Raw genomic sequence first — 14595 nt, 5'->3', positions numbered from 1 at the left:
GGGGTTACGTCACTGAAGAAGTTGGAGCTTTGTGTTTTAGAGAGTGTCATGGATGCAGACAGTTAACATGCAAACACAGAAAAAAGATCATTGCTGATAATGTTCAGTGAGCCCTGAAAGAAATAAATGGGGACCGGAGGAGGTTCTTCCACAAACTTCCTTTTATGCATTCAGCTTATAAGCCCAAAGATTGGCCCTCAGCATCTCAAAGAAGGATTTAATTGGTGCCCCATAATGCTCTTCGGTTCTTGCTGCCTCACCAGCAGCCCCGAACACTGTGGATCTGAATTTCTACCCCCATGCCTCTCTAGTGCCCCACTGCTGTCACACCTGACCACTCCCTGCTTTAGAAGCACACCTCTTCAGAAGCTTCTAGAAATCTATGTATAGGAGAAGCCCTAAATAGCCCTTTATTATAGAGGCCATCAGTGGAGGCACATGGGCTTAAGACTGCATCTGGGTTTTGCCTCTTACTATCTGGGTTTTGTGAAGGAGGGTGCGTTGTTTAGAGTCAGTAGTAATAGTCGTAATAGTAGTAACAGCTAACTCAGTGAGTGCCGATTTGGGGCCAGGCATTGTTCTATGCCTTGCACGTATTATCCCTCTTAATCTTTATAACAACCCTATGAGGTGAATCCTCCTTCTGTGGATGAGGCCACTGAAGGAGAAAGAGGTTAAATGACTTGTTTGAGGTCCCACAGCTAGTCAGTAGCGAAGCTAAGACTTTGCCGGTAAGCACTCTGACTCTGGACCTTGCACCGTAGGGTCCGTCTAGCAAACCACCTGATTTGCCTGAACCTCAGATACACCGAGATCAGGTTGGTAGTAGGTAGGCTGTTACATTTGTGCTCCCTTGACAAACCTCACCTGGCACAGACATTCGCTGGTACCATCCTCTCCTTCAGTGACTCTGGGCTCAGCCCAAAGCGACTTGCTTTGGCCAATGGGGAACTAGAAAGCATGATGTAAGCGGAGGCTTTTACAAAGCACTGGCACGTTGGGACTCATCGTTTTGGAAGGCTGCCTCTTGGAAGCATTCTGCGGTTAGGAAGCCCAAGGGGGCTGTGTGTAGAGGCCGCATGGAAGAGAGCCAAGGCCCCAGACTTATGGCTCCACGTGAGCCATTGTAGCCATCCCTCAGCCATTTGAGCTATCCCAACTAAGACCCCAGACACTGTGGAGCAGACAAGCCAGCGCCATTTGTTCTTTGCTGCCATTCTTGGCCCACAGAATCAGAAGCAAGCATAAAATGGTTATTTTAAGCCATTCAGTTGAGAGGGATAGTTTGTTATGCAGCAATAAGTGATGGAAACAGCCTTCGAAGAAGCCAAGGCCAGGCTGGGTATGAAAGGTGTGGGCCAAGTGACAAGAGTGCCTGGCGTCCAGGCTCAGGAGAGCGCTGGAAGTTTGAAGCCAGGTGAGCAACAGGTACTTCTGCTTTGAGAACTCACCTAAGGAAGAGATCTTTTGAGAACACAGGTACTTCTCTTTGAGAAGAGATCTGGCATGGACGTAACAATAATCAGGGACCAGGAAAAATGCAGGTGCAGCCATTCAAGGTTGGGGGAGGGTCCAATGCCAAGCAAAATGGATGTTTGACTGGAGGCTCTGGGAAGGCAGCACTCAAATCTGCATGATTAAGAAGCCTCCCATGAGCTTCTGCCTGGGGCAGGAGCAAATTCTGAGTCCTCACCAGCCAGTGCTTGGACACAGGTGGGAGCCAGGTAACTGGCTGGAGAAGGGAGGGCCAGACCTCAGAATTGCCCACCCAACACTGTCTCAGGGAAGGTTCTGACAGGCCCTCTCAACTTCTCAGCCATGAGGTTTCCTGGCCTCCATCCTGCCAAGGTGTGGACTCATTACTTTTTCTTTCCATGGTCAGAACAGAGAAAAATGACGGGACCACAACTTTTCCATCTGCATAAACACGGCTACGTTTCTTGCATTCCCAGTGGAGAAAGGTTTTCCCGGCAGCCGCCTGTGTGTGTGTGTGTTATGTGTGTATACGTGTGTGTGTGTGTGTGTGCACTACAAAGTGCAGAGCACGTGTTCATAGGTGAGTATGTGCTGTAATCTTTTTTTTTTTTTTTGGAAATCCCTTTATTTCGTGATTGTAAAAGTAATCTGTTGAGCGCAATTTGGAAATTACACAAAGTATGTAAGAAAATAAAATTCACCCCCAAATTGCCAACCAGAGATAATCACAATGGGTATTGTGGGTATGTCCACCCAGCACTTCCCTCCCATCTTTTTTGGATCTGCTTTTTCAGAAAAGACGGGATCATACCCAGTTCTATTGGAATCACCCTGGGCATTATTTCCTTATCTGTGTTTTGACTTACGATATGACCATTTTTCCCAGCTAGTAAACTTCCTTCTAAAACAGTTTATGAGGTTACATAGTGTTCCCTTTATATGATATTTCACTTTAGCCCCCGCCTCCCATTGAGGGGTGTAGTTATCACAATCTTTATTATAAAAATGTTGAGATAAATAGTCTTTGTCTTTACGGCCAATCAGTTCCTTAGTGCCAATATCTAGAAGTCATATTATTGGGTCAAAGTCATCTTACTGCCTATTTTGGTACACCTTGCTAAATTACCTCATAAAATGTTGCCAATTTATATTCCTCCTCCACCAGCAGTGTATAAGAATTCCCTTTTTATTATACACTTGCTGATATTAAATCATTTCATTAACACATGTTGGCAATGATCTTTTAACTCATTTTCCCTTTCCCTTCTGTAGCATTTGAAATTTGGCATAGATATAAAATGTACTTGGCACTGAATTACTTAGGATTTCACATTGATTACCATAGTGGTTGACTAGTTCATTCCTAAATCAGCCTGTCGAGGGGGCTTGGCCTCTTTTTTTTTTTTTTTTTTCTAATGAATAATTAAAACCTCAGCTCAGCAGGTGTTTCTTGCACTGACGGAGAGGAGGTGTGCAGATACTTCACCCGTCTGCCTTGCCTGAGATGCTCGCTGATACCGCACTTGTACAGGTGTGGGGTAGAGGGCACGGGTTAGGAGCATGGATTCTGGAGTCAGACAGGCCAGACTTGGAATGCAAATTCAGTCACTTACCAGCTGGGTGACCTCGAACAACTTACTCATGACCCTTCATTTTCTCTTCTGTAAAAGAGGAATAATATTACTTATTCATGGGATTGCTGTGCATATTACATATGACCAAAGGGCATGGCAAAGTAAGACTGCTTAAGACATAGCTGTGAGGATAACACTCCAAAGCCCTGTACAAGCTGGCTGTGCGTTCCTCAGGCACCAGTGCCCGCCATGGTGCCCTCAGCCCTGGCTCCGGCCACGCTCCGGCACTCACTTTCCTTCCCCAGGACATTGTCACTTGCTGGGTTTTTGTTTGTTTACTTGTTTTTGCTTTTTTGGTTTTGTTTTGCCTGTTTTGCTAGAATACTGTCCCTAGATGGATGTCCCCTTTTCATCATTTAGGGTCTCAGTCCAAATGCCATCTGCTCAGAGAGGCCTCCCCTGGGCTCCCATCCCCCCACTGCTCTTTCTTAAAACTGTTGTAATTTCTTCAAAGTGCTTAATCCTGCTGTGCAACAATCTCATTGTTTATTGTTGATTTTTATCCTCTGCGCCAGAGCCATGAAGGCACCATAAAGGTAGGTCCTGTGTGTCCTGTGTTCAGGAACTCGGCACAGTGCTACCCCAAGCAGACATTCAACCAATGTTTATTGAGTTACTGAGTTATTGAGTTACTAGTAATGAAGTGGTTTGTAGGAGCTTGTGCTGGAGATTTTTTTTTTATTAGAATAAAGCAATGCGGATGCATGATAGGTTTACCTCTGGCAGGCCAGAGCTGTAAATACAGGTGTCTTCAAAGTGAGTAAATGGACAGCAGAGGTAGTCCCGGCCCGGTTACTTTAGCGTGTGATGTATACGAAAGGATTTGACACCAGACCATCTGGAGAGAATCTCAGTCTCTCTTCTCAATGGCTGTGTCATCAGTGATATCTTACCTGCTCTAAGCCTCAGTTACCCTGCGTGTAAAATGGGAACGATATCCACCTCAGAGGGTTAGTTTGAGGATGAAACAGGTTAACGTAGGTGTGTACCTGCAAACAGTCAACACTTTAAAAATGGTAGTTATTCTGATGTTTAAGAAAACCAAGGACTAAAAAATGTTAGGCTCTACAAATGAGGGATAGAAGGAATAATTAATATAAAGCTTTGTTTATAATTAGCATATTAATGAATATTAATTCATAGTCACTATGCATGAGCATATATTCAATAGAGCAATATTGATCTATGGAACAAGACTGTCCTCTTGGGCTTTGGACAAGCCCATCTCTTTCTGCCTAGATGTCTTTGGATGTATATAGTTAATATTTCATTAATTATGGTGGAGGAGTGTTGTGTATACATCAATGTCTCATATGATGCATATAATTAAGCTACTTTTTGTTGGGAACGGAAGAAAATTGGGCTTTTCCAAAGAAAAGCAGCTTGCTCCCAAAGTTGCTAACAGATTGCTTCTTAATTGAACTTGGGAGGTGAATTATATGGTGAATTAGAAAAAAGAACAACTCTGAATTTAGTGAATTGTTCCATAAAGGAAACTGTGGGATTGAATTGCAAATGCTGGATAGAAACATTTCAGCCTGGCCCCATGCATCATGGGCCGTTGACCTCTGCTGTGTTTCAGTGAGAGCGTGAACAGGCCTGTAGCTCTCTTTTCAAGGCCTGGAGGGCATTCTTTCCCAGAGACCAGCTGTAAGCCTGGGTTTCTTATGCAAAGGAGACGTTTGAATAAGCCCCTGTGACTAATGAAATCTACAAGGTCTTTGCATATCCTCTCACTAAAGAGGTAATTAACCAAAGATCAAATATGAGCATTTATACATATTTTTTTCCAAATATTTTTTGTCTTGCGATTACACCCAAGGAAGAATATATCCCCACACCCTAAATGCCCCCTCCCCCACTGTCCCCAATCTTTGTGTCAGGCTGTATTTCTCTTCCCTGTTCTGTGGTACCCATGCCTGCAGTTCCAACCACAGTCACACCTGTCTTACTCATTTGCTAGCTTTTACTGAAAGAGAGCAACATTTCTCATTGATTTAGATGTGAGAAGCGACTTTTTAAATGTTTGATGTCTGTTTCCAGCCCCACGTCTTTCATTACCGGTAAGCTTGGGGAGTAAGAGTTTAGTTGTGAGAAAATATCATGAAATGAGACTGCCTCTCACAGGTTCTCTGAGTAGTCACTCTCAACCTTGGCTGTACCTTAGAATCATCTGAAGAGCTTTTGAAAATCCCAAGGCCCAGCCCAGGCCCAGACTGGTTAAATAAGAAAGCCCCTGGTGGGTGGGACCCAGGCATCAGTATTTTTCTTCCTAAAACTTTTTTTTTTAACATTTATTCATTTTTGAGAGTGAGAGAGACAGAGCATGAGTGGAGGAGGGGCAGAGAGAGTGGGAGATACAGAATCAGAGGCAGGCTCCAGGCTCTGAGCTCTCAGCACAGAGCGCGACATGGGGCTCGAACCTACGGACCACAAGATCATGACCTGAGCTGAAGTCAGATGCTCAACTGACTGAACCACCCAGGCGCCCCATCAGTATTTTTCTAAAAAGTTTCCCAGGTGATCCCAAATCGCACTGAAGGTTGAAAACCATTGTTCTGAGAATATCTGTTTTCCTCTCCCCATAAAAGCTGATGAAGACAAATTTTCCCATCAGTTAGGCTGCGTTAGAAATGATTGAGTCCTCTCTCTCTCTTTTTTAAATGTTTATTTATTTTTGAGGGAGAGAAACAGAGTGTGAGCAGGAGAGGGTCACAGAGAGAGAGAGGGAGACAGAATCTGAAGCGGGCTCCAGGCTCTGAGCGATCAGCACAGAGCCCGATGCGGGGCTCGAACTCATGAACAGTGAGATCAGACCTGAGCCGAAGTCGGATGCTTAACTGACTGAGCCACCCAGGTGTCCCGATTGAGTTCTCTTTTTAAGCACTGCCTACCTGACTTATCTATCCATCCATCTCATATTTTATTGAGTGTCTGCTATGTGCCAGGCACAGTGCTGGGTGTTCATTGTTGGACAAGACAAGATCCCTTTCTTTGAGATGCCAGAAACTAGAAACCAAACTGAGGGATCAGCTGAATGGACAGGAGGTGCTGATACCTTGTGGTAAGGGATGTGAATCAGCCCAGGCTGTGACTGCACAGAGCAGAGTGCTTGAAACTTGGGAGAAGCAGTGGGTCAGTGTCCCAGAAGAAGCAGTGTCCCTGCTGACACTTGAAGCACCAGTTGGATTTGGTGAAGAGGTGGGTGTGGCTGAAGACAATAGAAATCAAGGTGCTGTAGGTAGCTTGGGGTGGCTGGGTAGGAGTGGGAAAGTAGCAGCCTCAAGGCCCCAGGAGGAGGAGGCAGGCAGGGCCTTGTCACAGGGGCCAGGCAATCCTTTCAGGAGTTAGAACTCATCCCAAAGGCAGTGGAGAGCCTCAGGAAGGGTTTCATCATGGGGAGTGGCCAAACCACATTATCTCCAGGTGGATCCCAGGCTTAGCTGTACTGGAAGCATGAGATTTGCTGCCCTTTTGAGAAAAAAAGACACTCTCTAGTCTCTTGCTGGTAAGGATGACAGAGGGGGGATTTGTGTTCTTAACTGCCCAGGGCTCCAAGCTCTCATAGGCCTCCTGGAAAATGCCGTGGGTCCCTTGGGGCCCTTCCCCAGGCTCTCCCAGGCACCCCACTTGTTCTTTCTGGTCCTGAGGCTGAGGGGAAGAAGCACAGGTTTGGGGGTCAGATTGGCCCCACCTCCAGCTATCACCATTGCTAACCATCTCCGTACCCTCAAGACAAGCAAGTCACTTCACCTCTTGGAGCCTTGTTTCCTCGTCTGTAAAGTGGGGATGTTTATGGTCCTTTTGTCATTGTGTCTTTTTGAGGCTAGAATTACAAAACACAATACAAGAAACTCATTTAGCACTGTTCTCAGCGCATGGTCAGCTCCATAACTGCCACTTAGGAAACACTGATTCTTTCCCCCTCTATTTACTGGGGGGGGGGGGGGGGGGGGGGGGAGGGGGCACCCGCTCTGCCCTCAACTCCAGAGCTTTTGCTCCTATTATAGCTCCAAGCACCTGGAGGCCAATGGATCAGAAGTCCTTGACCCCCGCCCTCCTCTGCCTGATGCAGAGCTGAATATCAGTCTCTCCTGGCTTTTGTTCCCTCAAACACAGCCTACAGCTAACCTTGAACCCAGACTGTGCTTACAGGTTATTTTATTTATTTATTTATTTATTTATTTATTTATGGCCTCCCTCCACCCCTTTTGCAAGAGCCAACCATGTCTAAACTTTCCATCCCTTCATGCTGGGGTAGTGCTATGTGGAATCTCCTTTCAAATGCCAGCCCCTGAGTCCCCCTCCTGACCACTACTAATAACCCCAGTCATATTCAAATTCGGTGCAGTTACAAAGCCCTTTTCGTGTCCCTGGGCTGTCATCTAGATCCCTCAGAATGAAAGCCAGATCCTCAAAATGCCCCCACATGAGCTAACCCTCCAGACCCTCCCCTGCCCGCTGGCCTCATTGCCTGCTACTCTGCCCCTCACAAATCATCCCGCCTCCCTACCGCCAAGCACACTCCCACCCCAGGGCCTTTGCCCCTGTTGCTTTTTCAATTTGGAATGTTCTTCCCCAGATTATCTGTGGACTCTCTCCTTCACTTTCCTCAGGCTTCTGCTTTTCTACCTCACATGAAACAACCCCTTGTCCCTAGTGCCCACTGTTCCCCTCACCCTCATTTATTTTCTTCACAGTGCTTATCGGCAACTGACTTAAATACTTAGTTGCCTATTTGTTTTTTTGTTTTCTCCCCTACCCTCCATCAGAATATAATTTCCATGAGGTCAGGGTAGAGTTTGTTCCGTGTTGTATCCTGAGCAGCAGAAACAGCATCTGGCGTGTAGCAGGTGTCGGATAAATATTTGTTGAATGAGTTAGTGCCTAAACAAACCCATTACCTCATTTGGTCTTCAAAACAAACAGCCCATTTGACAGATGAAAAATACAAACGCCCAAGGTCTTATCCGCAGTTACGCAGTCAAGACTAAGCTAGTCCTAGATCTTTGGCTTCAGCCTCTTTTTCACTCCACACATGCCACATTCCTGTGCTGGCCAGCGATTTTCATACCATCAGGATTTCCCCTGACCTTTAGCCCGAGAGGAAATGATATCGTAAGTGGAAGAATAACCAGAGGGCTGGGAGCTGGCAGCGAATGCACCGGCAGCTGCAGGGAGTATGTGAGTGGATTCCGAGTTGGCCAGAAAGGCAGCAGAATGAACAGGACGAAGGCACACAAAAATGTCAGCGCACGTCTGGTCCACTGCCGGTGTCATAGTCAGGAGAGGGAAAGAGGCGGTCTGCACGGTGGACCACAAGGTCGTCTCCCTTGCTTGTTCAGGGCCAGGTCATTGGATTGCGTGTTTGGGACCCTACCTCGAGCATTGTTGGAAGCCTGTGAGCTGTGGGGCACAGCAAAGATCATCAGGTTTCCTACCAGGAGACCGTGTCCTGAGCCCCCAGCTTCCCTGATGGGCTGGCAACCCCGGGCTAAGCATTTTGTGTCTCAGTTTTCTCCTCTGGAAAATGGGGTTCCTTTCTGCCACAGAAGGTTCTAATCAGGGTCAAAGGAGATATGGGAAACTGCTTTGCAAGCTGCAAATTTCTAAACAAATGCAGGAAACAATTTTGCCCAAGTAGATTGTCCTGTAGTCGCTTTGATGTGGTTTCATACATATAACAGTCTCTCCTGGACATAGGCTTTGCCCTCATATCTGCTCCCTGGTGTCACAGCCCACTCAGTTTCACAACTCCTAAATGTAGGAGTCACTAGGGGCCCCTCTCAGTCCCTCGTATCTAGTTCATCAGCCTCCCTGTTTCCCTGTCTGCAACTATATCCCTGTGGATCCAGCCTCCCTCTCCGTCTGTTCCCCCTTGCCCACCACTGTCAGCCCCTCCACGTGGCAAGCTCATTCCCCATCCAGATTCTTTCCTGATCCTGGCCCAGACTTCTATGTCAGTTTCTTTGACTCCAGTGGTCAGAGAAGGCCCTTTCTGAGCAACTGCCCCAACCGTGCTCCACCACATACCGCCTTTGACCTTCAGGTTTTCTGAACCTACAACGATTGTGGCCTTTTGTTTTCTTACTTTGTGTTTATCGTCCAGCCACCCATGTCACCCGTCTGTCTTGTTCACTGCTGGATCACCTGGTGCCTGGCGATCGCCCGGTGCACACAATTTCGGCTCACTGTGGGTCTAATAATATTTGCTGATTGACCACGTTCCTGGTGAGGACAGGTGTGAACGAGGCTTATACCCAATGGCCACTAGCAAACAAATACAAGCATCACTGTTCTTTTTTTTTTTTTTAATTTTTTTTTTTAACGTTTATTTATTTTCGAGACAGAGAGAGACAGAGCATGAACGGGGGAGGGGCAGAGAGAGAGGGAGACACAGAATCGGAAGCAGGCTCCAGGCTCTGAGCCATCAGCCCAGAGCCCGACGCGGGGCTCGAACTCACGGACCGTGAGACCGTGACCTGAGTTGAAGTCGGATGCTTAACCGACTGAGCCACCCAGGCGCCCCTAAGCATCACTGTTCTTGACCAAGGCAGTGTCTACGGAGTCCTAATACATGAAGTTAGCAAAAGGGATTTCTTTTTTTTTATGTTTATTTTTTTATGTTGAGAGAGAGAGTGCGCACATGTGAGTGCAGGGTGAGGGGGGCAGACAGAGAGAGGGAGAGAAAGAATCCTAAACAGGCTCCGAGTCATCAGGGTAGAGCCCACCTCAGGGCTCAATCTCAGGAACCGAGGGATCATGACCTGAGCTGAAATCAAGAGTCGGATGCTTAGCCAACTGAGCCACCCAGGCACCCTGGAAGTCAACAGAGCAGTTTCTTTTTATTTTATTTTATTATTTATTTATTTATTTTTAAGAGAGAGAGCGAGAGAGAGGAAGAGAACGTGCACACACACACACACACACACACACACACACACACACACACACTCATGCATGTGTAAGCGGAGGAGGGGCAAAGAGAGAAGGGGACATAGGATCTGAAGTGGGTTCCGTGCTGACAGCAGAGAGCCCGATACGGGGCTCAAACTCACGAACTGTGAGATCGTGACCTGAGCCGAAGTCTAACACTTAACCAACTGAGCCACCCAGGCGCCCGACAGAGCAACTTTAAAATGAGGCTCACTCCAAAGAGAAAACCAAAATACTTCTTTAAGCCAAGGTCGTAACCGACCACATCACATATTTAAAAGCAGCACTGATGATTTCTCCCTGCATTCCACACCAGGGGACCCCAGAAGGCTGTGTCCTGTTTACATTTGGGCTTCCTGATGGAGGTGAGGGTGAGAAAGCTGACTTCGAGGTTGACTCTGGGATTTCCCTGTTAACTTTGTGTATCTGACTCCAAGTACCCTTGAACTGGTCAAGGAGAGTAATCCGTTTATAATTTGTGAATCATGTGCATGGTTATGGGAAAGCAGGTTCTTTTTTGCCCCTAACATCTAGAACAGTACCCAGCCTGTGATAGGTGCCCAATCAACCCTTGTTATCAAATCTTTCTTGATCTGCCAGGGATTCTGGTCATCCCTCAGGTGACCAGGTTTGCTCCCTCATTTCTTGGTGCTCCTACAAAGAAGGCTAATGTGTCCTCATGCTTCTTTTCTTCCTCATTCCTTTAGGTGGGCTCGAGGAGCAGCCTTTCGAGAGCTGGCAGAATGCTACAGCCATGAATACCAGCAGCGAGGAAGCCAGAAAGGGTAATATGAGGCCCCACCAGGCCTCTGCATCCTTGTTTTTTTCAGCTGTGGTAAATTTCGCAGAATATAAAATTTCCATTTTAACCATTTTAATGTGTACAACTTAGTGGCATAAAGTACCTTCACGATGTTGTGCAACCATCCCTCTATCTTGTTCCAGAACATTTTTATCATCCCAAAGGAGACCCCACACCTACTAAGCAGTCACTCCTCTTTTGTCCCTTACCCCCTGTCCTTGGCTTTGGAAACCTCTTATTCCACTTTTTACTTCCTATCACAGTAGACTAGAAACACCGAGGTCTGTGGCCATGAGGGAGTGTGTCCTCTTACTAAGGGTGGACTGGCTGCCGGAGAAAGCCGTAGAAGGGTGGTGTTTGGTTGCTCAGGGACTGTATGGTCTTCAGTTAAACTCTGCCTTCTGGGTTTGACCTTTCTCATTGGTGCCTGGCTTGTAAATTGCTGCCCCCAAGGTCTGACAGGAGGGATCGTGAGGCTTTGGGAACTGGGTATCTGAGGGAACAAGTGGGCATGGGAGGCAAGGTGGGAAGATAAAGCTGGGGTGGGGGCTCGGGAGGAGGGTGTAGACTAGAGACCTTGTGTGTGCGCTGCTGGGGGTGGGGTGGGGTTGTCTGTGGCCAGGGCCACCTGCCAGGTTCCTGCCTCGATGGTGCTGCTTCTGTCTATCTGCACACTAATGCTCACAGGAGTGTGCTTTCCTGGTTCTAGAGATTCTAGCCTGGAGATTATGGGTGGGGGTGTCTCGCTAGAAGCGTCTCAGTTTGGGGGAGTTTTTCCCGTTCGGAAGCTGTGCTGGAGGAGAGAGGCTGCTGGGCTTTGGGCTGGCCTGCAGCCTACAGGAGTGAGGGCTCACTGCTGGCAATGGCGTTTCTTCTGCCTAAAATGAACGCGGAGCAAAAGGAATAATTTTTTATTGAAGTATAGTTGACACACAGTATCAAAAGGAATGATTTTTAGAATCTTCTGATCCGTAGTCGAATGCATTATCCATTGCACCACTGGCCAGTCAAAAGGAATAATTTTTTTTAATTTTATTTATTTATTTTAAGAGGGACAGAGAGAGCACGAGCACGGGAAGGGCAGAGAGAGGGAGATCCCAAGCAGGCTCCACTGGCTGTCAGCACAGAGCCCAATGTGGGGATCGATCCCACAAAACTGAAATGATGACCTGAGCCGAAATCAAGAGTTGGAGGCTTAACCAACTGAACCATCCAGGCACCCCTATCATATCCTTATTTAAAGTTAAAAAAAATATTTTTTAACATTTATTTATTTTTGAGAGAGAGATTGAGAGAGAGACAAAGCGTGAGTGGGAGAGGGGCAGAGAGAGACAGAGACACAGAATCGGAAGCAGGCTCCAGGCTCTGACTTGTCAGCACAGAGCCTGATGTGGGGCTCGAACTCACAAGCTGCTATATTGTGACCTGAGCCAAAGTTGGATGCTTACCTGTCTGAGCCACCAGGCACACCTATCATATCTTTTTTTAAAGTTAAAAAAATTTTTTTTGAATGTTTATTTATTTTTGTAGGAGAGAGAGAGCGTGAGCAGGGGAGGAGCAGAGAGAAAGGGAGATGTAGAATCCGAAACAATCTCCAGGCTCTGAGCTCTCAGCACAGAGCCAGACTCGGGGCTTGAACTCACAAATTGTGAGATCATGACCCGAGCTGAAGTCTCGCTTAACTGATTGAGCCACCCAGGTGACCCTATCATATCCTTTTTTAAATGTTTTTAAAAATTCTTTTCCCTGGGGCACCTGGGTGGCTCAGTGGGTTAAACGTCTGACTTCGGCCCAGGTCATGATCTCGAGGTTCGTGAGTTGAAGCCCCACGTCCAGCTCTGTGCTGACAGCTCAGAGCCTGGAACCTGCTTTGGATTCTGTGTCTCCCTCTCTCTCTGCCCCTCCCCTGCTTACACTCTGTGTGTATCTCTCTCTCTCTCTCTCTCTCTCAAAAATAAATAAACATTAAAAAGAAATAAAAAAAAATTCTTTTCCCTTTGGGGCACCTGGGTGGCTCATTCAGTTCAGCGTCCGACTTCAGCTTAGGTTATGAACCCACAGTTTGTGTGTCTAAGTCCTGCGTAGAGCTCTGTGCTGACAGCTCAGAGCCTGGAGCCTGCTTTGGATTCTGTCTCCCTCTCTCTTTGCCCCTCCCATGCTCATGCTCATGCTCTGTCTCTCAAAACTAAATAAACATTAGAAATTTTAAAGAAAAAAAATTCTTTTCCTTTTAATTTGGCTACCTCCTTCACTTCTTTTTTTCACATACCGCCCCCTACCCTTTTCTCTGTCACGCAAGCTTGATGACGTTGTATGCATCCTTCCATACTTTTTTTCCACACACATGTATTCATATATACATTTAGGTAGAGATATAAACATATATTCAAATACAAGCTTCATCGCTTTAAAAAGTGGGATCATATTTGATACATGCTTTTTATGAATCATACTTTTCTCAGCAACACCTCATGAGAAACTCCTCTAATGCATTTGTGATAACTTTATTCTTTTGAATATTTTGCAAAATATTCCTGATATGGATGGACTGTAATTGATCCAGTCATTCCCTTGTCAATTAACATTCACTTCATTCGAAGTTTTTGCCTTCGTGAGCAATGCTGCATTGCATTGACATTCCTGAACACACATCCTCACACTCTTGTTTTTAACAGGTGTTGCTAGAACGCATTTCAAAAGGTAAAACCATTCACGTTTCCATAGCAACTTGGGAGTGTGCCTTTTTCACTGTATCCTCTCTAGCACCAGGTACTAGCCGCGTGTTTAATAATGTAAACAGTGGTTTATTATTACTTAATATTTATTTCCTTGACTGCTGGTGACTTTCAACATTTCTTCCTGACTTTGCCAGTGATTTGGGGGCGCACTTCTGTGATTTGCCTCTTCCTGCCTGTCTTCTGCTCACTTTGCTGTTGGGTTGCTGATCCCCCTCTTTTCAGTCCGGCCTCCTTTAGAGAAAGGCAGATTCATTAGCTGCCCCGCCTCCCCCCACCCCGACCATGTGACAAATGTGCATTTGTTTCTGTATCTCACAGGATATTTACTTCTGGGACCATGTGCGGGGCTCCCTTTAAAAATCTGTGGTTTCCTGCTTTGCTTTTTCTTTTTTTTTTTATTTATTTATTTATTTATTTTTGGGACAGAGAGAGACAGAGCATGAACGGGGGAGGGGCAGAGAGAGAGGGAGACACAGAATCGGAAACAGGCTCCAGGCTCCGAGCCATCAGCCCAGAGCCTGACGCGGGGCTCGAACTCACGGACCGCGAGATCGTGACCTGGCTGAAGTCGGACGCTTAACCGACTGCGCCACCCAGGCGCCCCCTGCTTTGCTTTTTCTAAGTATTTTGACTTGTGCTTTCTCAGACTCTCCAGACATCTGGTAATCTTAGTGGCACTTCATTTTGGCCACAGAAACCCAGCACTTAGCGCTAACAATTGAGCGGAGGGTGTGAGGATGCAACTCGAGGGGTTTGCTATCCCTGCAGTAACATAGACGCCACACCTAATTTTTCCTTCCGTAGTGATTTATCGTTGCATAAAACCACGCCCAAACTTTGTGACTTCAAACAGTGGTTTGCTATCTTTCGCGATTCTGTGGGTTGACTGGGCTCAGTGGGATGTTTCCTTAGCTGACATCAGCCGGGTCACTCACCCAACTGCATTCCTCTAGCAGCTGGGCTGGGCCCGGATGGAAGGTCCAAAAAAGCTATAGTCACATGTGCCTCC

At 46.7% G+C, this 14595-nt stretch overlaps 1 protein-coding gene across 1 annotated transcript in view; it reads left to right on the top strand.

Annotated features, from left to right (window-relative positions):
• TLL2 (tolloid like 2) overlaps positions 1 to 14595 on the top strand; it is a 122952-nt gene that overhangs the window by 41773 nt on the left and 66584 nt on the right. The window contains exon 3 of the mRNA XM_042908867.1: positions 10754 to 10831. Coding sequence (XP_042764801.1) covers positions 10754 to 10831 — 78 coding nt within the window. The remainder of the gene's footprint in view (positions 1 to 10753; positions 10832 to 14595) is intronic.

The sequence above is a fragment of the Panthera leo genome, chromosome D2 (genome assembly GCF_018350215.1).
Source record: "Panthera leo isolate Ple1 chromosome D2, P.leo_Ple1_pat1.1, whole genome shotgun sequence".
Classification (NCBI taxonomy): domain Eukaryota; kingdom Metazoa; phylum Chordata; class Mammalia; order Carnivora; family Felidae; genus Panthera; species Panthera leo.
The sequence above is the reverse complement of the archived record's forward strand: the minus strand, read 5'-3'. Positions and strand labels throughout refer to the sequence as shown.